This window comes from Catharus ustulatus, chromosome 5, assembly GCF_009819885.2.
Source record: "Catharus ustulatus isolate bCatUst1 chromosome 5, bCatUst1.pri.v2, whole genome shotgun sequence".
NCBI lineage: Eukaryota > Metazoa > Chordata > Aves > Passeriformes > Turdidae > Catharus > Catharus ustulatus.
Window position 1 is genome coordinate 47,807,363 of NC_046225.1, and position 24,430 is coordinate 47,831,792.

The following is a 24,430-nucleotide window of genomic DNA, read 5'->3' on the forward strand; positions in this document are numbered from 1 at the left end:
GGAAGAGCAGCAGGGCATTCCATGCTGGTCTTCATGGACCCTCCTGCCTCAAGGAGGTGAGGCAACCTGAGGCACCTTATCCATCAGCCCACAGCACTCTGCATTAACTGATTTAACTGCAGGAGCCAAAAGAATGTAAATATGCAACAGCTGAAGAGGACCAGTAACATATTAGTGCACTGCAATTTAATTCTGTGATAGAGGTGCTAACTCGGCACTGCCAAAGCAATACTGTGCATTACTTCCCATCCTCAAGGTGAGGTGATGTTACATTTACTGCCTTTGCTATTTAATGCCACTGGGTCTGTAAAAATGGAAGGACTATAAAAAAAAGTCATCATGAATAATACACAGTGGATCTGGGAGCTACTCTTAAGGAAAACAGAGAAATACAGAATGAATTACTAAGCACTGGATGTCCTCAACAGTGAAGGATGCAGGAGTGTGGTGAATCTGGGTATCATCTGTAATATGATATGTTTGCATGTCAGGCCTGTTGACAGATGAAAAATAAACTAAAATAAATAAATAAAATAAAATAAAGGGAAGAAAACTACAGTTTGGTTTGGAAGAAGGAACAGTGGGAGAAAACAAACAAGTGCAAAAGCAAGTTTTAATGTGAACTTTCCTCAGAGCAAAGTTCGAGACACATTTCCCAATAGTAACACAGGACTCCAGGATTGTCTTCCTTTCCTTAAATTGCCTGAATTTGTTTTTGCACTGTATTTAAGATGCACCTGTAGTAGCTACATTAGTTGCAGTATTTACATGTTAAATGGCATTTTTGTAATAAAACATAAGAATAACCACAGGAAAATACTAATTATGCTGTACTTACGACTTGTTTATAAATCCCCTTCTGTTACTATCTCTCCTGAAACCTAGAGGTTGTCTATGAAACCCAGAGGAATGTCTGTTACGTTCAGTGTAGACAGTAAAGATTTTTTGTGGGTCTCTCAGCTGATTTTATCTTTCCAGAAAATTAAAAATCATGACAACTCCAGTGAATTAAGCCATGCTTTCAGTAAAGAGCACACAATGTGTTATCTTCCCCATTTAAGGCAGTATTCTGCATGACAGAAGTAGCAAGTCATTCAAAACTCATGCAAAAACCCTTCACACTGATTCTACTATTCCTACAGGGGATATACAATAGCACTGCTTTGGACTGACTTCTGTTTTAGGGGATATAAAATACCACTTTTGGCCAATAAGACACTACATAACTAACATCAGGTAAAGCTTCAGGGAGGAGAGGGAACATATCAGTTTGCAGTGCTTGTTGAAAAGAACACAGAAATATTCAGCATTTAAACACACCATCACATTAAACACCAAAAATGACAAAAAAATCTACTGATTCTGTCCATCTCTGAAAAATTCTTAACTTACGTTTTTGGAGGCAAGGAAGCTCATGCCCTTTGCCACCTGGTAAGAAAAGCTTAGCAGATCTTCTACATCTAAAGCCAGTTCATCATCTTCCGGCATGGAAAGGGTAACATCCTGATCAGTGTAGGATCCTACACAATATAAACAACAACAGCTTTGGAGTTAAGCTAGCATAATCATGTAGAAATCATGTAGAGTTGTTTTGACATTAAATAAAACAGTAATTTTAGTAAGTACCAGTCTAGAATCACATAAATAGCCCATCACCAGAAAGTAAAAAATAATCCTGATACTCCATTTAAATGTGAAGAAATACAAGACACTGTAATTTAGCATATTGTTCTTTTTCAAGTCTTCTCACAACAATTACTGAGTTTTAAGTGCACCCATTCACAAAAGACAAATATGCTAAAACTGAACAAATCCATGAAGCCCATCTTCCTGCACTCCCATCAGCAAACAGAATTCCCTGTCACTGAACTCACCAGACTTCACAGGTCGTTTTTTGTCAGCCTTCGGTGGGACTGCATATGACACTCCTGGTTTCATGTCCATGTATTCATTGGCAACATCACTGTAGAGGCAGCAGAACAAAAGAAACACAGTTTAGTGAAAAAGGTCTCAAAAGCTATTCAAACAAAAAACCAACATCAGGTCAACCTTCTGAATAATTGCCTTACAAATGATCAGCTGATTGAAAATCCAAGGGTGTGTGAAAAAAAAATGAGGAAATGCTTGTACAGAAAGAGAGGTTTGTCGGTACAGTTAATGGTACACCTCAAAGTTTGGAGTTTGGCTCAGGTGAGCAAACAAAACCATTCACATGAATACTGTTTATGCAGACTTCATTCTCTATAAATTAACATCCAGATGTTTCACAGGATCTGCTAGTGCTTCCTTTTTCGGCTTAGGCCAGCTTCTACCAGAATATTTCAGCAGCTCAATTGGCAATTGAAATGCAGAAGACAAATGGTAAAAAATGTTAAATTCAGAAATTCCCAAGTTCCATAGGGAATTCATATGTATTTCAAAAAATCAGCCGAGACTTGGGACAGCCATCTGCTACATTCTTTTAAGTTTAAATTTTCTTATTGCTATATATAATTCAAATGTACAGATTTTCATACTATATGGTTTATAAATATACAGTTAGGCACCTTTAGAAATGATGGATGTACTTTGGCATTTTTCAGTTCATTGCCATTAGAAGTCATACACTTCCTTATCCTGAAACATCTACTTAGTTTAAGAACAATAAATGCATCCACAGAGCTAACATGGGAAGGAGCAATGAGATCACCAAGAGCTTTAGTTACCATCAGAAACACATCTGACACATTCAGCAGCAGTAAATACTAACATGAGAATGTTGTAAATACTCTGCTTTTAATAACTCAAGTTACAATTTGCAGTTTGTAAACTCCATTTACAATTACTCAATATGCTTAAACAGCAAGATGCCTTCACTGAACAGAGGGCACACCTCCAACGGCAAATCACAGCTTTATGTTCATCACCCCCGCGGTACCAACCTCTCTGGGGCATCACCAGCTACCCATTTATTGCCATGGCACAAACAGCTTCACCAGTACTATGCCTTGCTGGGATAAAGAACTTTCCCAACTCCCTGGGTCTGCCTGCTTCTTTCATGAATGCCAACCCAAAGTAATGGGCCCACTGGGGCAATAAAAAGACTAAAATTTAGAATGAGCAGGTATTGTAATAGCCCTTAGGTTTTGGTAAGCTGTCTCTCACTTTGCAAATGGAAGGAAATCTGCTTGGAAACACCCTTAGAAAGAACTTCAGGATGGTATTTAAAATACAGCAGTTAAAAATACACAGATGAATTAAGTAAAAGAGCAATCTCACTACAAAATGCAGTGAGCTGTCAGTGGTAGCCTGCTGCTGACATTTTAAGATGCTGGTTTGATTTTGTAAAAAGTCATTTCTGAAGGCAGGAATTTGGGAGAAATTGTCATTCAAGCTGCTAAATAAGCACTAGCAAAGTTTAATAACAATAAACACAAATATATATAAAGATTGGAGTCAAGGAAGTGCATGAAATAACTGCAGAAAATTTGATAAAGAAGTAAAACAAAGAGTGCATACAATCCACTCTCTATATAATGACCCTCTGTTAAAACAAACCACCCCCTGAACAAATAGCCTCTTAATTGAATTGTTTTCTTGTGCATCAGAGAATCTTCAAAACCTGCTGCATTTAATGTTTCTCCACACCTCTTATCCCTAATAAACTTTGATTTCTCCTCCTTCCCAAACTTCTGAAAACACAAGTACATTTCAGCAAGTCATACTTACGCTGCAGGCTCTGACTGATGCAAAAGGTTCTCATAAACAGCTGCATCTGCATGGTCTTCATGTTTTGGACAAATAAATGAATCTCGTTTCCGTCTCAGAAAATTTAAAAGATCACCATAACAGCAATATTCTGTAATGACCAGAGTGGGACCTGTAGATGCATGTAACGTTTAGAAAGCTGGTGAGTATCGGTTTTAAAGCAGAAAATCTTACATAAAGCTAGCATTCAGTGAAGCACACAGGCTGGACTATTAAAAAATCACACTGACTAGCACTGTCTAGACTTGAAAAGTTATAGGAAAGTAACCCAGCATCTTCCCTTTCACAGATGAACAACTATGGTCCAGCTAAAGCTGTGTCCCAATTAATGTTCTGCCCCTCAATAGCATTGAATTGTATAAAAATTAAACAAGTAAGTCTTTTTCTCTTTCTTCATGTGATAATGTTTTTGGCCAGACACATCTGTTTGATTTTGCTCACTTCCTGAAGGAAGTTATTTGTTCCAAACGTTAAGAGTAACTCAAGCTTCAAACATTAATCCTTTTGATTCACTTCTGTTTACAGTAGAGCTTCACACTCCTTCAGTAATGTTTTGGAAATGATGTAGAGTGTTATATTCTGCAGTATAATAGGAAAAATCATTCAAACAGAACAGCCTGCTGCGACAGAAAACTACACTGCACAACATCTTAGAATATTAAAATGAAATCAGAAAAGGGAATCAAGTCATCTTCAGCATGGATGTTTATAGATCAAATTGATGTCTTTTGAGTGAATGACTCCAGCGATGGACCCTGAATATGTAATTACACTGCATGTTATTTCATCTCTAAGTTTACTCTGTGCCATAATTTCCTAACCTCACTGGTTTATTTCCATTTTTCTGCAGTTAAAAATTATAGCTTTCACAATAGCAAAAGAATTGTCTGTGGTGTGATTTTCTTACAGACACCATTTTTTCCACTGAGAGAGACATGCACTCAGGCCAGTGATTCGACTTAGTTGGCTGCTTGAACAAAATTGTTTCATACTATTTTTAAATCACTACTTGTGAGACATGTTTTGCCTTTGTCTAAAACTATGAATTTTTTCAAGCTCCTTTTCTTTGAAAAATGTGCAAGAAGAAATATCATCTTTCATATTAAAATGCACACAAATTAAAAACACAGATTTCTATCACTCTCTATTGACACTTCAGGAGATTTTGTAGCTTTTATTATGTAAGAAAACAAACTTACGCAGTTAATACTAGATGTGAAACATTAGGGTTGTGCAATACTTTATTTGGAAAATTACTTTTTTCAACTTTCTGCTGTTTAGAATTTGTACCTTTAGTGCTACCTTAACAGATACATTTTCAGTTTAAACAGAAGGCTAGAAGACTAGACAAGACAAGCCTGTTGACTTCACACTGGATACCAACAAGGAACTGGTTCTCATTAATGAGGAGCAGTGTGGTGGAGGTAAAAATTTATACCATACATTTTGTCATCTCTCAAGAAGAAAGCACCCAATGGTTCACATGAAAGAGAATAAAAGCAGCCTTCCTGCTTAGCTGCAGCTACAGTGGTCTTACTGTTTTTACAATGAGCCTAAAATCTAGATTCAGTAAATCACAGGCGATAGTCATGATGATCTGCAACCTGTCTCAGCACGAAATGTAAGATTTTAAGATGAAATTTATGGTTTCTACACTTAGAGCTGCACCTTGCATTCTTCTTCACAAAGTTCATCCCCTTGGCAATAAAAAAAGAACAGAAATAATCAATAATCTGCAGATAACCCCACCTCCAATAGTGCAAGCTCCAAGCAGATTCACGATATTAATGTGGTTTCCAAGGTAACTCAGCACTTTAAGCTCTGACATCAAGGCTTCTCTCTCCGTTAAATGGGCACTTGCTGCAAGGCAAAGCACAGTGCTCAGTAAGTAACACACCAACCAGATGGAAGGGAGAAAACACTGTCTAGTACACTACAGCAACTTACTTTTCAACATCTTTACTGCTACTGTCATAGCAGCATCAGACTTAAATAAACCATAAGCAGTGGCTTCAACAACTTTCCCAAAAGCTCCAGCGCCAAGGGTCTTACCTAATAAAGAAAACAAAATACTTTGTAACCACTTTGAGTACTTCCTCCTGTAGGGCTCAACATTTTATTTTATTGTATCAAGGAAGCTATTTCAGACACGCCTGCTTGTCTTTTGTCCCAAGGCAAGAACGAGCAATTATCACTATCTGCGTTACTGCACATCTTTGTGAGAAAACCCCACTGTGTTTGACCGAAGTCTCATATGAGACCTGAAGGTTCCACCTTGCAGATGAAGTTAAATAAAACTAAACTAACCAAAACTCAAACGGTTTCTAGGAAATTCCCATTTGTGATCATAAGGAAGTTGTGTTGGATCTATGTAAACATAGTTGTTCCCATTTATTTCTTCAACAACTTTCCACTGAACTTCATACTTGGGTTTCTGGAAAAGAAAGAGAACATCTGTTACTACTGAAGACTCCACAAGTAGCTCACACACTTTTTAAATTCAGGCAAAGAGGCTTCTGATTTTACCTGCAAATATATGTACACCAGGATCATGACTATGATGCACATCAGTCCTGCAGCAACTCCAAATGCAGTTAGCAAAGGGGTGAAAAGGGTATGTGTACGGATTTGCTCTGGAAAGAAACAGAAAATTCTCCTAAAAATACTGAACAAGAAAAACTAAATTAAAAAGATGCAGGTGAAAATCTTTCCTTGCTTCTTTGTGAAACACAGTTTGGGGTTTTGACTTTCCCAGATATGCTTCAGGTGTATCAGAATGTCTTTCCTGAATGAGCTGTGGGAGATGGAGCTGGCACAGAAACCATGCAGTTTGATGCCTTCAGAGTCTCAGCTTTATTAATTCAGGAGGTTTGGCACTAAGATCAGTTAATGCAAAGGATTTGCATTACCTCAGTCAAGTTAGGTTAAAGAAAGAAGCTTTTATCTGAAGTCCCAATTTCTTCTCTTCCCTTTTGCCCCCCACCTAAGAATGATCACTACAGCACAGTCTTTACAATGAGAGGTTATGCCAAGTAGTGAACAAATACCATTCTACTACCCATCTGCCCCAAATCTGGCGTATTTGTTTGTATGTTATATCTGGGTGTAACAGAAAAAAAAAGAAGCAGAACATTTGGTTTTGTAGAGAAGAGTACAGCTTCACAAACACATTTCAAATCATCTATGTTCTAGTGGGTTTTTCTTCTCCCCCACAAACCTACAAATACCACTACAAAACTCATAAGCCGTTTTGCAGTATGTTGTTGTTACTTCTATAGCAGCAGGACACTTAGGCTCCCGGCAAGCTGGGGACAACTTTTTCCTGAGACATTGTAAAAACCTAAAACAAAATACAATCTTTCATTGAAAAAAGAAGTGATGGCCTAAATAGTCACAACAGACAATGACAGGAAAACAAAAGGGAGAGAGAGGGGGAAATCCAGGGTAATGCTGTAGGTGGTTTTCCTCCACGCTGCACAGACAGAAGAAACCCACCTACCTACTCCACTGCAGAACAGGTGCCATGAAAAGACAGCACCACAATAGCCATTGAAAAATTAAAGGAAGACTTTGACAGGCAGAACATGCAACATAGTATGTTATCATGTGCTCAGCCACAGTACCCTAAACTTTCTCAGGGCAAAACCCCTTAAAATCCTTTTCCAGAAAGAGCCGAACACCACCCATGTTTTGTGGAGGTTACCTTTAATAGCAAAGTTGAAGAAAGCAGAGCTCCTGTCCCCATTGCTGGAGGCCTCACAGCACACAGTGCCAGTGCTCCTGAACATGCTGGCATTAATGGTGCTTTCAACCAGGATTCGTTCAAATGACGGTGCTGATGAATTTGTGTAACCAATTTTGACATCCATGGGGGATATTGTTGGCGAATCAAAACACCTGGAGAAACAATATTGAGTTACCTGCAATGGATTGCTACCTGAAGTGCCAGACCAACAGAGAATTGAACAACTCTGGTCTACAAATGGAGTCAGCTGAAGAGCTTAGCCCTGAAACAGCCTACTCGTGGTGTCTCATGGTCTTGTATGTAGTGGGAGAAATGGATACAACACACCCAGCCTGGCACAACTGGAGACCATGATGTCTTTGTATTTGCTTCTGGTTAGACATACCTACAGGTCTGTAACTTCTCTATGGGTTTTATACCATCTGACATCCATTTCCAATTTCATTGTCAAGCAGCTGTAGTCTAGTACCCACTTCTGAAAATGTTCCCCAAGCATCATCTTATTACAACACAAAAGAAGCCCATTACATACATAAACACCATTAAGCATATATGCAGTCAGAAAATAGCCAGTTCTTTTCTCTCAATATGTTGCTTCTCCTTCATATGTCACATATTTACTACATGAGCACACATTCAAGATTTTAAAAAAGGTACTATTTAAAACCATTAAGGAAATAACAATTATTTTAGACATAAAACAAGTTACACCAGTGGGAAGGAGACCCATTACTTGAAACTATGATATCTATAACCACGGGGGAAGTCAAGCAAAACCTTAAAATTTGCTTCACAAATGCTCACTCACTTCACACTGAAACTCACCAATCTTCTTATAAACACCTAGTTTTAAAAACATCCGGTTTTATTCATAACAACACTGGACTTGTTTACTTGTAATATGTTTCATGTGAGCAGAAATCTAATTACATTATGTCTGGGAAAATTACTTCATTACACAATAAAACAAATTATAACAGCCATATTTGCAAGTGATTCTGTGATTGCCATTCTGTGAAATTGCATACAGAACATCTGTCATTTGTAAGCTGATAAAAGCCATAGTTAGCTTGCAGTAGAAATTTTGTCTTTTATTTTTACACAGCAGAAAATGTTGGTTATTCCCCTTTCAAGGACAGAATACAAGGGAGAAAAATGAAATGTATCCCTGCCTTCTCACAAACTACTGCAAATAATGCAATGCCAAAAAGGATGAAAACCATGATGCAACATTTGAATGTAACTATTACCAAGTCATTTAATGTTCTTATTTTGTAATTAGCCATTGGAAGTGTTGCACCTAAAATAACCTTTGGAGACTCTTGTTTACTTAACTTACCTCTGCTCAGTTCCTGGGCAAAAATACCAGTAGATGGTAGGGGCTGGGAATCCAGCTGCTACGCACTGGAGAACACCATTGCTCAGTATATCCAGAGTGAGAATCTCAGGTTTTGCTGCAATAAAGAAAAGCAATAGTAATCCATTAGGGGAACACAGAATTTACACTGCTATTTTCTCTTCACACCAGCAACCTGAGTGCCTCATACTCTATGGAATCACTCAGGAGAACAAGACCTTCTCATGCTCAAGGATGTCTGGGTCTGAACTGGTGTCCTGCAAAAATCGAACATCTGTGAAAATATTAGTTCTTACACTGAATGCTTGGGCTGGTGCTTAGAAGAATACCTCATCTCCCCTCAGAATTTGATTTGATGGAAGATCCTAAACCAGCAAAGAGCTTAAACAACCCAAAGAAGTGTGTGCTTGGAACAACAGTACAGCTCCCATTCCTGCACAAAATGGCTTTACCCATCTGCAAAAAGGACAGATTCTTCCCAGTTAGAAGTGTACTAAATCTGTCAAACCACATCCCTCCTGCATCTGCCCTGTGTATTCAATATTACCACTGCAGCCAGGAAAGGAACTACAATGCAAGGCAACCAGTGCAGACCTCCTGACAGAGGACACAGATCCCTCTAAGATACTGAACTGCCCAACTGCCTGATTCTCTGAAACACTGCTGGTAGAGGAAGCCAACACTTGGCTGAATGAGAGCTTTCCAAATGAGAATTTGTGACTGCTCTGGTAGTTTAGAAAGCAATTCATCCAGCCAATGCTTTCTGTCACATCCTGCACAGGAGTTAGTCCTGCAGCTGGTTTAGGAGGCCCTGTTTCAAGTATAGCAGGAAACTAGTGCAGTCAGGTGGATTTCAAAGTCATTAGTCCAATGTCATAGGCTTCAGCCAAGAGTACCACAAACAAAGCAAGGTTTTTTCCCTGATGAAACTAGAATTAGTGACCTTACTTCCCTTAACAACCTTAGCTGCCTTGCAAAATCACCTAAACAGAAGTTAATGAAATAAACTATGAAAGACTGCATTGCAATGATGCTGCTCACCTGACAGATACAAGAGCCTGTTACCAGTTCATACAGCTTTACAGAAATGTAAGATGAACTCCTAATTCTAGAAAGTAGTGAAGCTGGATAGACTGCAGTGGGAAAACAGATTTATTTCAGATAAAACCCATGTACGAAGACTGCACAGGGTTAGTTAATAATGGATATTCTACTCACTGATTAAATTAGAGTCAACAAAGCACACGTATATCCTCAATCACACACCACCTCCTCCTGACTCATGTTACAGGAACCAAATGTTCTTTCCTTTCTAAATCCGCATGTTGTGTTTTATGCAAAACACCAAGAACCAAACATTGTTGAAAAATGTTGAGACTGATTTTCAGCATTACTCACTTGGTGAAGAACTTTCTGAGAGCACACAGCATCTCACCCAGCCTAAATACTCACAGAATACATGTAATTCACATTTCTGAAATTCCAATCAAAATGGCTGGATTGTGAAATTGTAATTAGCTAAACTACAACCCATGCGCTATTTGTTTAGGTATATGCTGTGTTTTAGGCAACATTACAGCACAATGTAACTTGAGAAATGAGAGAACCGAGAAGTCAAATATTAGAAGCATCTGTGCATTAAGCCCTGGAAAAAATACTGTGCCAGAACTGGTCTGCACGTAACATTTGAAGCTGAGGGAAGGAAAAAAAAAATGCAACAACTATTAGTTCAAAATGAAAATTAGGCTATTATTAGTCAGAAAATATTAGTTAGGCTCTTTCCACTGTAAAAACCTAGTTCAACAAAACTACCTGGCCATGAGTCCACAGGGACTCATCCTTCGAGTGTGGAAGGAGATGACAGGGTATGCAGCCCAGGCAGAGTGGTCCAGCCCTGGTGCCAAGGGAAGCTGAGCTGCAGCAGCCTCTGAGAAGTGCTGACCTAAGAGCAGCTCTGCCTGTCATGTGCCTGCTGAAGCACTTTGATGTGGCAATTAGCATCATCAGCCTCTCCCCACCAGCACTGAGGGCTCCCCAGCCTCCATGGCTCAGAGATATTAAGGGATGCATTTCCCTTGAGGCAGCAAAGAGCCCCCCACGCCAGTACCCAAGGGGACTGAGAGGCTGCTGCTGCAATCCCACTGCTGCTCCTTTGCCAGCTCAGGCCATGCACACATCTCAGAACCTGCACACCTCTCTGGCAGCCAGAGCACCTTCCCCAACCACCAGTGTAGGTACTTCAGGGGACGCTGGAGCAAAGATGGACTGGCTTTCACAACCAGATGCCAAGCTGCCACCATGCATCTTCTTTTTAAAAGGGATTTTACTGTGCTAGATTTTATGACCTGCACTGCCTAATTACCCCTCCTGCCATCAGACTCCTAATGACTAGATGTTGCTAACCGGTCTGACTTTAACCCCTTAATATTTAACATTTTATTACATTGCTCAACATATACACATACCACCTTCTGTAATCAGGCATTACATGTCTTAAACTTCTAATTTCACTAAGTTTATTAATTGCTTTTCAGCTTTCATTAATGTTGATTCTGAATATATCAAAGACAACTTACACGAGGTCACTTCTATTTTAATTCAATGTTCTGTATAATGAAATTCTGCGTTTAATTGCTTTCTATTGCCAGTTTCCCTTTCTTCATTGTTAATGAAGTAAATGTCTAAAAAGCAACACTTAATAGGTATTGTCAGTCATCCCAGACAAAGAGAGAATTGTTTCCTGCTGGAGCTACATTTTCTGGATTGAAACAAATGTTTTTACAATATCACGGTGATTCCTCATTGTTCACTGCATAGTCCAATGACAGGAAATCAGTTGAGCTTGGCTTCATGGGATCTATAATACCATGACCAGTTTTCTCTTTGCAGAAGGAGCCCCAGCTGCATAGATCATGTTTTGGTAACTATGATTAAGCTGAGATACTATTTTGTACTAAATTCAGTTACTAGTTGGAAGATTCCTCTGAAAATTGCTAGATACATTATACCTTGCCACTCTGGAGATTTCTACAGTTTCTTAATTGTAACTGAGTACTGTATGCTGCTTGCCAAGCTGTAATTTTCTTTTTGGCTCCTAATTTTAGAGCTGCTTACCTCTATACATTTATTATGAATTACTACACTATTTTAAAAGCAATTTAGTATTGTTTCAAATTAGCATATGCAATTGCTAAATATGTTTAAATCCAAGGCAAGTGCTTTTGCACTGGGTTTTTCATGTCTTTCAGCAAATGCTTCAGCACTGATATTTGTTTACATGAAGACACTCTCCTGATTATGAATCCTGTTTTACCTGTTTGGTTATTTTCTGCTGATTACATGCCCAAGCCAGACATATAAACATCACGAGGTACATCTAAGCAATTTATGCAAAATCCCTGACAACAACGTCAGGTGAGGACACACCATTAGATCAGGATCTGACCCACCCACACGTGATTCACCTTTGGCAGTTACTCTGATATGTTGAATAATATGGTATGGTGTCATGCAATTTGTGCTCCACAACTAAATGATGAGCCATTTTACAAGGCAGTGAAAACCCCTTTTCTAGGGTTTGTTTGTGTTAAAAACAACCCCTAGAAAGACCAATCTATTTGTCTCTTTTAGAAAGATCAATCTACTTGTCTCTTTTTTCAAAGCAAAAAAATGTTTACAGGAGCTTAGTCAAAACACCAAAAGAAACTTCCTGAGTCAAGTGCATCAAATCCAATTGCTTTAGCAATGGCTGCAATCCACCCAGGGCCACAGTGCATGATAATGTGAGCTCTGTGAGTCTGCTTAAGTGTCCTCACAGCATCCCAAGACTGACCTCGATACCTACAAGACCACTAGTTGAAGAAAGAACTTGAATGCTGCTGGTTGATGGACAAACCATTCAGAAGAATGAAAGTGTCAATGCTCCCTCTAGCCTTGTCCATTCTGCTTCTCTATTCTCTTCCTGATCTGGTTTCCTAACTGTGATCCACAGGGATTTTCAACTTTTATTAAGTAGCACATGCCTTAAAAGCAGTAACATGGAGATCTGCATTGAGAACTGACACCTGATGATGCCAAAATTGTGAGATAGTGTTTTTTTAGTTCTTGTGCCCAGACTACAGGCAACCTGCAATTTCTCCCATTCCTTCAGAGAAATTAAACTTCTGGCTCAACATTTTGCTCCGCTAATCTTTTAAACACTAGAATTATCCCCCATGACTGTGACCCATGCTCACTCACTGAGAAGAAGGATATCTGAGATCACCAGTGCTCTTATCTCAGAAATCAGAGCTAGAAAACATAGAAGGCACAATGCAAGTGTCAATATTCACAGATGAAGGAAGAAACACCATGTACTGAAAGGAGCCCAAGTTACATTTCTAGATCCAAACTATGTCATTGCTAATAGAGATGCTACAAATGTTTATCATCAATGACAACTGAGAAGAATTAGAAATTAACTGCAAGGACTTGATGCATTTGTGGAAGTCCTGACAGTCCTCTGCATAGAACTATGCCAGAAAAAGGACACAATGCTGCTGAAGCATAACAGCAACACAAAACTGCATTTGCAGCACATTTACTTTTGATATGGTTCCTCCTGCTGGGCTCAAAGTCCCTCTTGGTTTAATTTTCCTTAAGCTTGGCCTTTAGCAGCAGCCAATATCTGTCAGCTAAGCACATGAAATGGTCTAAGAGGATGGCTCCGCTAAGGACAGGGTTTTCTGAAGGTTTCACTGAATTAATTTTGAAGTTTAGCTTTTGTCTTGAAGAATACTATTTGGAACTGAGGCCAGTGCTCTTGCTTAACAAGCATGTCCCAAAGATGACAACACACACATTTGTAAAGCTATACAGATTTCCCTAAAACAATGGCGATTTATACCATTATACAGAAGTATTTAGATGCCAAAAGGCATCTAAATGTGAGTAATTCTCCTGACAAGCTTTCAAACTCCGCATCAACTCAAACAAATCAAGGACAATTAAAAGCTTAATCTGGTTGCCAAAAATGCAAATTATAATCCCTGTGTATCCTGCTCCACCTCAAATTATAAAAGGTTTATGATACATACTTATTTCTGAGATCATGTTTCCAGGTGCTACAAGTTTTTTTCTGTATAAACAACCTAGCTGCTCTCTGGTAATCTCTGGAATACATTCGCTAGAATATAAGGTCATGCTGGATAGTAGGTGGATTTGTGTGAGTACTCTGCACTTTTATATCTTGACATTTAGTTTTTTCAGCATGTGCTTCACTTCAGAAAGCCTCTCATATGCTGAACCACACTGTGACATCTTGTGCATACATTATGTTGTATAAAATACAATGACTGTGATAATGAAATATTTCAGACTGTTCACTTTACTTATTTTTCACATACATCACTTTACTTACTTTTCACATAGACATTAAATGTTACAGAGGCGCTGGCATCAGAGTTGGACACAAAAAATGTGTAAATGCCTCCTTCTGTTCCTTTTAATCGTGTAAGGTGAAGTTCACTTGTGTAACTGTAAAGAAAAAATTTAAGCATTACGAAGACATACAACTTGCTCTGAACAGACATTGCTGCATAGAAAACAAGGAGGGAATTTTCTGCAGACGTCATCCATGCAAACACTCTTATCTTACACTATGATTGCCATTGCACTTCCAACATCCAGAAGTTTTGCCACTTCTAATACCCAGATGTGTGCCTGGGTGGCAGCTGAACATCAAGCTCAGACCATGCATGGATCACCACCTGCTCCCCTTCTCACTGAGGAGGGAACCTAGATCCACAACCCAGGCCACATGTTCTAGGTGCTTCACTGGATTTTTGGAATACAAGGAATCAGGAGAAAACAGTGCTTAGCAGAAAATAAAAGCATAAGCTTTTATCCAGAGCACTGCTGTGGCAGTGAAGGGAGTTTCTGCATACAACCAACCTAAATTCTCTTTTTTGCTTATTGGACAGGAATGTAGCTGAGTGGTGAGTAAACAGCGTGCTGGTCCTCAGATGGTGTGGTTAGCTCAACACTATTCCAAATGTAGGTCGGCAGACATTGCACCAGTTACTGTGGCAAGCCACACGTACTACATGTTTTATAGACAAATTTTCTCACCATCCCCACTCTCCTCTTTCCAGAGTAGATTCTAATCTGCTGTTCCAAAGTGAAATCAACACCTACAGCCATTCATATTACCTGTTATTGCCCAGAGTCTTGAACTTGACATCATGGTCTGAGGAATTCTGTAATGTTTCATTCATGTACATCCAGACTTCTTCCTTTGGTTTTGGATATGCCTCATATTCAACTGTTAAGTTTCCATTTTGTCCTGCATTTATATCTATTGTGGTATTCATTGTTGCAAACAAACGGACATATCCTTTAGCTGATGGTCGTAGGAGCAGAAGAAAAACAATGTCAGGGCCATTTAGAAGGTTGTGAGTACCCTAACCACACTTAGACAACTTCAAGATCAGTGATCAAACATCCAACTCTCAAACAGGAAACCTTATCTGCAAAGCAGAACTTAAACCCTCACCTGCCAAAACCAAGGCTACTAGCTACATATAGCATGAGGCACAGGACTTAAAGCAACCTTGAGTGCATTAGCATAAATAATCCATCTTCTGGTGACAAATACCTTCTATATGCTTTTGGAAAAACACAAGCATGTGTTCGATTCAACTCAAGTATTTCTATTTTTCAAAAAATTTGACTTGCTAACTGTCTGATGTGAAAGAAACATTATGAAAAAAAGCAAACTAACATCATTTATTACAGTATACTAGAGTACTAAAGGGTTTTTGTCAAGTGTAATTAAGAACAACATTACAAATAAAGCTATTAAAAGCTGTAATTAGAAAAAAATGTGCTAAGTCCACAGGCCTGGATACCAATCATCTTAAACTAAGACATTTCTGTACATCTGCTGCTGGGTCTTAATCTTTCATTTGGCAGATTTATCACTGCGCAGTTCCGTTCCAAAATATCATGTCTAACAACATCCTTGCTGTAGCACTTTAATTTCATTAATACACTCATCAGATTGAGGATTCACTTTAAAAAGACAAGTTTTTCAGTCCTATTACAGAAATTCATAAGGGAATTATCAGTTTGACAGGCAGATTGCAATTACAAGGAAACACATTTACTGAGAGCGTGAATTTAGACCTAAAGGCAACCTCAGATCCCTGCTTCTTCCCACTTTCTAGTAATCAAACTGCTGTGGCCAGCTGGGCACACGAGCTTGGGAAAATCAGAGCCAGTGGGGCTTGGTGAAAGCATATGGATCTGCCAGAGCACTTGACAGATGCTCTGAAGAAGAAAGGACGAAGCAAATTCATAGCAGGCAGGTATGCTCTAAAACGGATCATTAGAAAAGAGGAAAATACTTCAAATCTGGAAACTGAAGGTTTCCAGTTCCTTTGCAGTGCTTTTTTCAGTTTTAAATATAAACACAGGATTCCCTATGCAAGCTATATCCAAAATCAGGCCTGACTCCCCTCAAATTAAATTTTATTATAAGGCTATCAATCCCAGTCATGCTATTTTTAGGGGATTTTTGCTTTTCTTAGTGCGGATTTTCAGGGATTTTTCTAGGTTTTTATGCTGAATTTTTCCTAGATTTTTCTGATGTTTTTCCCAATAATCCCCAGAATTTTAAGACGTTTGGTGCTTTCCAGTGCAAATTGAATTTCAGAGTTCTTGGGCCGTTTTTAGTGTGATTTGGGGGGTTTTAGGCCATTTTAGGTTCAGATTTCCTCTGGAATTTTTGCCCACACATTTTCCTTTTTTTTTTTCTCAGAAATCCCTGGAATCTCCCTGGATTTTGGGGCCATTTTGGGATTTTTTTAGTGCAGATTTTAGGACTTTTCTGCATTTCTAGTCATTAGGACTCTATGCATTTCTAGTACCTTCTACGGTTAGAAAAATTAACTGATAGAAAAAGTAATCAGGAATTTTACAAAAAATACACATTATTTCTTGTAAAATTTTTGGCTAATGTTAAAGCCACAGTGATTTAGCATCTATTGCAATCCCAGATCTCCCTCTATGGACACACCATACACCACTTCCCAGAACACTGGGAGCTGGTACAGTTCAGGTAAATCTAGTCAGTTTGGCAACAAATGGTGAAAGGTATCCAAAAGCTGGAGCTTATTTGAGCCAAATTTGAGAGGGTGGAGAGAGAAAACTACCTCAGAAAGTAAAGATTCCATCTTTTCTCTGGCATTTTTTATTAATTACGGACTTTGTATTTTACTAAACAAAAATTTAATTTCCTACTTTTTATAACGCCATGCTTTATTTTAAACCCCAGACTTTCCAAAGTCAATCCTTTTTAAAGCTACATTTGCATAGGTAGTAGTACTAAGGATTTCTGTAGTGAAGAACTTCCTTCCCCTTACAATAAAAGCTTTCACACTGATCCCCTTGGGGAGAAGATTTTCTTTCATACCTCACACTGTTTCACTCTTTTACATATGAATGTAGTCTCTCCTGTAAGAAAATGAGGAAAGCATCCCTGTCATTGTGAGCCCTACCACTTCAACTGGCACAGCAAGGTTAAGGGCACTCAAACCTCAGCCTGTTTGCTGCAGATCTGACCCACACAGGTCAAACACTTCTGTTTTCTTTACGTTACCAGGGAAAGCAAAACAAGCAGTGTGGCTGGAGTGCGTGTCTGTGCAACAGAAAAACGGATTTGAAAAGGAAAAAAATAATCCAGGGCTACACTTCCCTCAGTTACTACACCCTTGAATGGAACTGAAACGGTTGTAGCAACCACACAGAGCAGAATGATCTTATTAACTATACCAACATGTCCTTAATTGTACTCAATTCATCAAATGAGCAGGTTTCAGCAGCTTTAAAATTCAAAAGGCACTGTTTGTCACCCAAGTTAATATATAGCAGACTCTAAACACATCTGTTATTAAACAAGAGGAGGAAGGGAGTTTGCTCACTCTTTAGTGACATGATCCAAAACATGTAGAAGTGATGGATAGTGGGTTTAACAAGGGGGTGACCTCCGGAACAATTTGATGCTGTCTACATGCACCACGATGCTGCTCACAGCATTATTTTAAATAGATGTACAAATACAGCTTCTACATAAAAAACATTGACACACTGTCAGTGAAACTGCCCATGCTTGCAAGGCAGGTATTGAAGATGTGCTTTGCACTTGCACTGCCAAATTGCTTTAGCGTTGGGACAGTACCAGGAGAAGGTAAATTAGTTGCTTTGTTAAAACCAGTTTAAACTTAGATTAAACTAGGAAGGATGAGACAAACCAGAGGGACAGAAACAACTGTTGGGTGGTTGTTCTACTATCAGTTTCCAATAACAAGCAAGGGGTTATAGAAATGAACACAGTCATACACACCACAACTTCCTGAGCCATCCCATATGGCACCAGTCAGCAACAACCTTTACAGAAAACCAACTTTACTCGCTGAGGTTTGGGGAAAAGGACAGAGAAGGAAGGGAACACTCCCCAGTGTTCTCACTTTTCATCTCCTGCTCTTACAAATGTTAAGATTTCTACAAGAAGTATTTACCTAGAGCTTTCAAGGTTACTGTGGCATTGTTTTTTCCGAAAGAGTTTACTGCTTGGCATGTGAATTCTCCAGAATCATTAACTCCCACTGAAGGAATGTTCAATGTTAATTTCATTTCGTATCCATAATCACCCAAATTTCTGTTGTTGGCTGCAACAGACTGTCGGTAAAAAACAATTAACATCTAAAACACTGTGTATGCATCATCTTTCCTAGATAAATTAAAAATAGAAGTAATTATAACTTTGCTATATTAATATTCATAACTTTAAACCGGAATAGTAAGCCAGCACGACAAACCTGTCACTAGAATTTCTCCATGCACAACAAGTGTGTGATCAGCTGCCTTTGGGAGATAATGTCCTCTCCTAAGGCCTGTCCCCTCCCCTTCTTTTTGTGTTTTTCTCCTCAAGCTCCCTTCTAAGGCAAGAATGTGGAGGGACATGGAGTGAGGGTGGGGTGAATTTGGGGCTGTGCTCACCTGCCCCAAGAGACCCAAACAAAGGAGACCAGCCCAAGCCAAAGAACTAGACCTCTAGCTTCTTCAAATGTTCCCATCACCTGATGACAAGGCTGTTGCGCCCAAGATCAGACCCAGCTCATTCTGACTAGATTTCCAGTACTAAGGGGAGCATTGGTGAGAGGGTAAGTAACCAAATGGAGGTTTTCTCTGCACAAAAAACACTTTTAACTGTAGGGCTTGATGCAAAAATGACCACTGACTTTCCTAATGCTCAGAAGTTGAAGCTTGAAGTCATTGCATCTCAGAAGTGTGGTTCAGCCCTCAAAGAGTGCCTGAAGTTCAGCAACTCTCTAATGGTTGCAATGCTTCCCAGTGAATGACAAGAGAGAATTTAAGGTCCTGGGGTTTCATTTTAACTGTGTTGCTCTATGTTCCAAGGCCCCAGCATCTCCTGATTGCAGGCATGCTGCAGAGAGCCCTGGGGGCAGCAGGCTAAACACAGCATCCTCCCTCTGGTACCCACTCTAATTCTTGGTCCATAGCAATCTCAATTTATTAACCTTAAAGGAAACTGGAAACTTCATTCTCTTACATATGTCAAAATTCTATACATTTGCATAGAAAAAATAAATGCTGTAAGATGCTGACTTTAGCCTCTGTGAGAACATTCAGTATGGTTGGAAAGACTCATAAAATTTACACTGATTAAATCAAATGCAGACCTGGACTTCTTATGATTTTCTAATTGAATTATTACAATTCTTGCACCTTCCAAGAGCTTCTAGACAAATCAAAGGTTCTCAATGCAATTTTAATTCCTCCTGACTTATAATAACCACAAGGAAAGTATATTTAGTACGGATCTGCTTAATTTTCAAAAGTGGTGATAACTTCAGTCATATATGGAGAAAGCATTTTGATTTTTTTTCTCTCATCTATTCAGGACAAAATGTAATTCTGAATATACTTAAATATGAAGTTTATGTGTTTTCTTTCAATACAAAATTTAATTTGATAGTCAGAATTTCAAAGACAGCAGCTCCTGCTATTTACTAGAACGGACACAAAAGTCAAACTTATTGGGAAAATACTTTCCTTGAGGCTTTTACATATTAAATAAAAAGTACAAAAAAAACACAAATAAGGAAGGGAGGCCTCAATTTCATCAATCTGTAACACAGGAAAGGGAGGGGAATGAGAGAAAGATTAAATTCTCAGATGAAGGTCCTGCACAGGAACAAAAGCAGATCTTCACGTCACTTAGACTTTCTCCATGTTCAGAGCTGTGCAATGGGATTTCTGGAGCAGCAAGCACTTAGCAAGAACAACCTTGCCAGAGCTGGTGGATTAGCTAAGCATGGCATGCCCAGCCCCAGGGAACAGGATTCCTGTTTGTTATGTGCCCGAGGAGATGTGATTTATCCAAATATCACAGGAGTCTTTTCTTCCATATACATGGGCTGAGAATTATGTATTCTGGTCACCACCACTAGCAGTAAAAGATCAGTCAATTAGCATGGGAGAGTATATGGTAGGAGTTACTAAAAGGTCTTCTCAAGGGCTTTTAATTAATTTAAACTTCAGGGTATACCCAGAAGATCAAGAAGCATTCTGAAGAACAACCCAGTGTCTGCTGCTCATTTCAAAGCTGGCAGCACACTGGCTTACTGGGGAAGGGGATCTCCCTGCCCCTTTTCTGCAGAACAGTTGTGCTGCCAGTATCAAACTCCTGCAGCACTGAGCCTCTCAATAATTTAATTTGGCAATGCCAGTCAGAAACTTCATCTATCACTGCAAACAGAAGCCAGTTCACTGGTTCATTTTTCAGAGCTTTTCCAGTTAGTGAGGCACACCATGTAATTTAAATGAATTAATCATTCCTGCGAATGCTTACTACTATTCCTGTCACACACAACCCCATGCTAATTAAGCAGGTATTTTACTGTTAATGATAACAACTAGAATATGTAATTTGCAGTCCATGTGTTGATATTTGCAGCTCCCATTGATTGCAATGTGATGTGTAGGCACTCCACGCTTCCGTATTTAGGAAGCCCAACAGAGGTCACCTAAACTTCACATTGAAGAGCCTAACTTTAATTTCTTTTTGGGAAAAGAAGGCCACACAGATGCTTTTCCTCCCAGCCATCCTCATGGGCACAGAACAGTTGTTGCCCTCTCACCAGTGTGTGGGATACTGAATCTTTGTAAATGCAACAAATCCAAATCAAAACAGCACCAGGTACCCAAGACAAGCATGTGAAAGTCTACAGAGTCTGTGTACTGTGCACTGAGATACACATGATACAATTAAAGGAACTTACCACATTTTTGTGAGAAATCCAACTAGTTTTTACACTGCTATCCACATCCGTGATTATGCATGTAACTTCAAAGTCTTCCCCTTCTTTGAGAAGCTCATAGCTTTTTGATAAGGTGATGACAGGAAGAGTTTTGTGAACTGGAAAACAATTTCGAAGTTTATTACTTTTCATTAGTTTCAGCTCTTACGGGGAGGATAAAAATCAACAGTCATTAATTAACTTTCCAATAAAATCAAGGCTCTGAGATATATTCAAATTTTTTAATATATTACATAGTTGTTCCTTTACAACAAGCATATTTCTGCTTCAACCTCACTTCAAATTACACTTGAAAGTTAGGTAATACTTGTTAGAGCATAGCAACTTGCATGAAGGAACCTGAATAATGTTGAACCATCAATGAGATGATTCATTTTCTGACAGTAGTTAAAAAGTAGCACTCTGGAACTGAAAACACAGTAAAGATCAGTCACTGAACAACAGCAGCCCAACACTAACTGCAGATTTTAATTACAAAACATTACAGCCAACAGAAAGTACTGTCTGCAGGTCCCTGAAAAGTTCCTGATGGACAGCCTAGGAAGGACAGGTGCAGCTCAAGGACTTCTGCACACCTCTGCCTGAAAGCACCACAATATCTGCTTACAGTGATGGCTCACAGTTTGTCACCCAAGATGCAGGGGGTGACATGCAGACGTGGGGTAGCTGTACCCTGCTCTGCTTCAGGATGCCTTTTGTCAACAGCCAGGTGTACCTGAGGACTATGTGTCTCCTGCCTCTGCAAAACGCTTCAGCTCTTCCTCTGTTCCCTTTGTGGATTTTTTTTCCTATTTTCTTCACACTTTCTTCAAGTTTTCCTCTTTTATTATACTCCACTTAACATCCCACTAGGGCTTTTACACAGGAAGACAAACTGTGAATGCAGCATGTATCAGATAAGGTCTTCCACACTCTGCCTCTGACACTATTTTTGTCGTTATCTTAGGTAAATTTGTACAAAACTTAGGAAAACCTCATGCTTCTCAGCCATTCTTTCATAATGTTTTCCTCATGTTGCTGTAAGAAGTTACAGAAGAGAACAAAGAAACGTTTGCTCTCTTCAGATAAAAAGGCTCCCATGAAAATCCCCCTCAGCATTCAGCATTTCCCAGGTGACAGGAGAATGCCACTGCAGTGTATTCTCATCTGCCAGAAACATCCCTGGACATCCAAAAAAAAGCCCCAAGTCCATAAAGCCTGTCATTGTTTTGAGAAGGGCTGTACATAAACACTCCCTGTGCTATCACAGCTGTTGTATGTCTGAGTACTCCTGCACTCCTGCTCCCTGCTTCACGGATGCTTCTTCAGTCTTTCTGCACCAGAACTCACATCTGAGGGTCTGAGTGTCATGGTTCTAACTACAAAAACATTACCCATCAAAGCATCCCCAACACATTTAAATGTTGAGCCAAGGAGAAAGTGAGAGTTTTACTTGGTGCACTCAGTAAGAACTGAACACTAGAGCACAGTAATTACAATACTGAGAGTGGCAATGCTGAATTTCCAAATCATCAGGAAGACTTACACTTTCCACAGCAAACTCCACTCTTGAGATGGTGCTCACTCCTCAACCTCTTGGCCAACCTCCAAGGAGAATGGGCAGGTCCCAGAGAGCCTGCCATGAGCAAACCCCAGCGTGTGCCCTCACCACAGGGCCACAGGACAGCCCTCCTTCCCCAGCACAAGGTGCTGCCATGGCCTGGCCTCAGCTCCCCAGCCCTGGCGCGATGCAGGCAGCAGGGATGGATGAGCACACCAGCCTGCTGGCCCGAGCTGTGCTCCCCCTCTTTCGGCAGCAGCCTCAGCTGCAGCCAGAGCTGCTTCGTTCCCCGTGTCCAGAGCTACATGGAGAACACACTCATTTACTTGGCCCTGAGGAAATGCCAAGCCAGCCTGGCTTGCTGAACTGCTCCCTCCACTTCCCTCCTGGCTAGTTACCAATAATGACACACAGGTAAGCGCAGGCTCCAAACTGCCCAGACAAAACCTGCACAGTCCTGGGGACAGACACCAGGCTTCTCCTCCTTCCCAAACCCACCTTAGCACCCAACCTAGGGCACAGGGCTGTGGGAAGGTCAAGTGTAGGGTATCATCAACAGATTTGCCAAGTGCAGTGCTGCATGTAGCAGCTCAGCCACCACTGCATCCCCCATCCTCATCTGTGCACACGGCTGCTGTTGTGGCCATCTTCACCCAGTAATATGAAGACAAAGACCTTCTCCTTCCACAAGCTCTGCCTGTCCACCAAATCCCTCTTCTTCAACGCCATCAATCAGTTCCTTCTACTGTCACATGTGGGCAACAGACACAGGAGTCAGGCACTGAAATAAGTGTGCCTGCATGAATCTGTACAAACCTCAGGGTGTTTGTCTGCCCGCAGAATTTAACAGCATAACCCACAATTCTTATAATGATGAAAAAAATGCCTGGAAATCACCTGGAACAGAAAAATAAAACTCATCATGGCCAAACCTTCTGAGCACAGCCACAAGCTACGTGTCACGAGATCAATCTGTGCCCTGACACAATTTGCCCAAAACAAGCTTTTTAAGCTCACCACTTTCTTCTGGACACCAGTGAGGCTTCATGGCTCTTCTCTACACCTCCTGGGAATCAGATTATCTACCAGGAGGAAAAAATCCTGTGTTACCTGGTATCACAGTCAGGAAAATCCTCTCTGATATCTTCTCAACTCCATTGTGCTTGGCCAAGCACTGGTAGCAGCCCTTGAATGACCTCTGCACGTTCTTTATAACAATGCCTTTCTGGGGATTGGGAATGAATGTCATATTTTTGGGGAGACGTTTGCCATCGCATCTTTTCAGTGTGAAATTTGCAACATTTGGATCTGTTAGCGGGCACACTAGCAGGATGTCACTGTCTTCTTTCCCATAGATCAGAGTCTCAACAAGGAAGAGCACATTTGGATCTGTGAAGAAACACAAAGATCTGTCAGACAAGCTGGCATGGGAACTTCTGATTACCCTAACTCTACAATTGGGGACTTGTCAAAAAAAGTTTTACTTTCAGACAGTAAAACCGAGTATTGTCTAATTCATGTTTACCAAGAGACATTAAATTTTCTCCTGAAAGAGAAGCATGACAGGAGACGTGCAGGAGCATTCAATACCAGATACACTAAAGAATCATGTGCACTAAAAATAATCTTACTGCTTTTTTTATTTGGAGATGGAGGGC

The 24,430-nt window shown here is 39.9% G+C and overlaps 1 protein-coding gene across 1 annotated transcript in view; it reads right to left on the reverse strand.

The window, feature by feature from the left end:
* Nucleotides 1–24,430, reverse strand: part of KIT (KIT proto-oncogene, receptor tyrosine kinase) — a 55,272-nt gene that overhangs the window by 9,545 nt on the left and 21,297 nt on the right. Inside the window, exons 3-16 of the mRNA XM_033060819.1 lie at nucleotides 23,883–24,161; nucleotides 21,194–21,330; nucleotides 18,407–18,566; nucleotides 15,039–15,228; nucleotides 14,248–14,363; nucleotides 8,832–8,946; nucleotides 7,451–7,644; nucleotides 6,274–6,380; nucleotides 6,055–6,181; nucleotides 5,695–5,799; nucleotides 5,497–5,607; nucleotides 3,709–3,859; nucleotides 1,875–1,963; nucleotides 1,393–1,520 (exon numbers count right to left, since the gene is read on the reverse strand). Of these exons, the coding sequence (XP_032916710.1) occupies nucleotides 1,393–1,520; nucleotides 1,875–1,963; nucleotides 3,709–3,859; nucleotides 5,497–5,607; nucleotides 5,695–5,799; nucleotides 6,055–6,181; nucleotides 6,274–6,380; nucleotides 7,451–7,644; nucleotides 8,832–8,946; nucleotides 14,248–14,363; nucleotides 15,039–15,228; nucleotides 18,407–18,566; nucleotides 21,194–21,330; nucleotides 23,883–24,161 (2,009 nt within the window). The remainder of the gene's footprint in view (nucleotides 1–1,392; nucleotides 1,521–1,874; nucleotides 1,964–3,708; nucleotides 3,860–5,496; nucleotides 5,608–5,694; nucleotides 5,800–6,054; nucleotides 6,182–6,273; nucleotides 6,381–7,450; nucleotides 7,645–8,831; nucleotides 8,947–14,247; nucleotides 14,364–15,038; nucleotides 15,229–18,406; nucleotides 18,567–21,193; nucleotides 21,331–23,882; nucleotides 24,162–24,430) is intronic.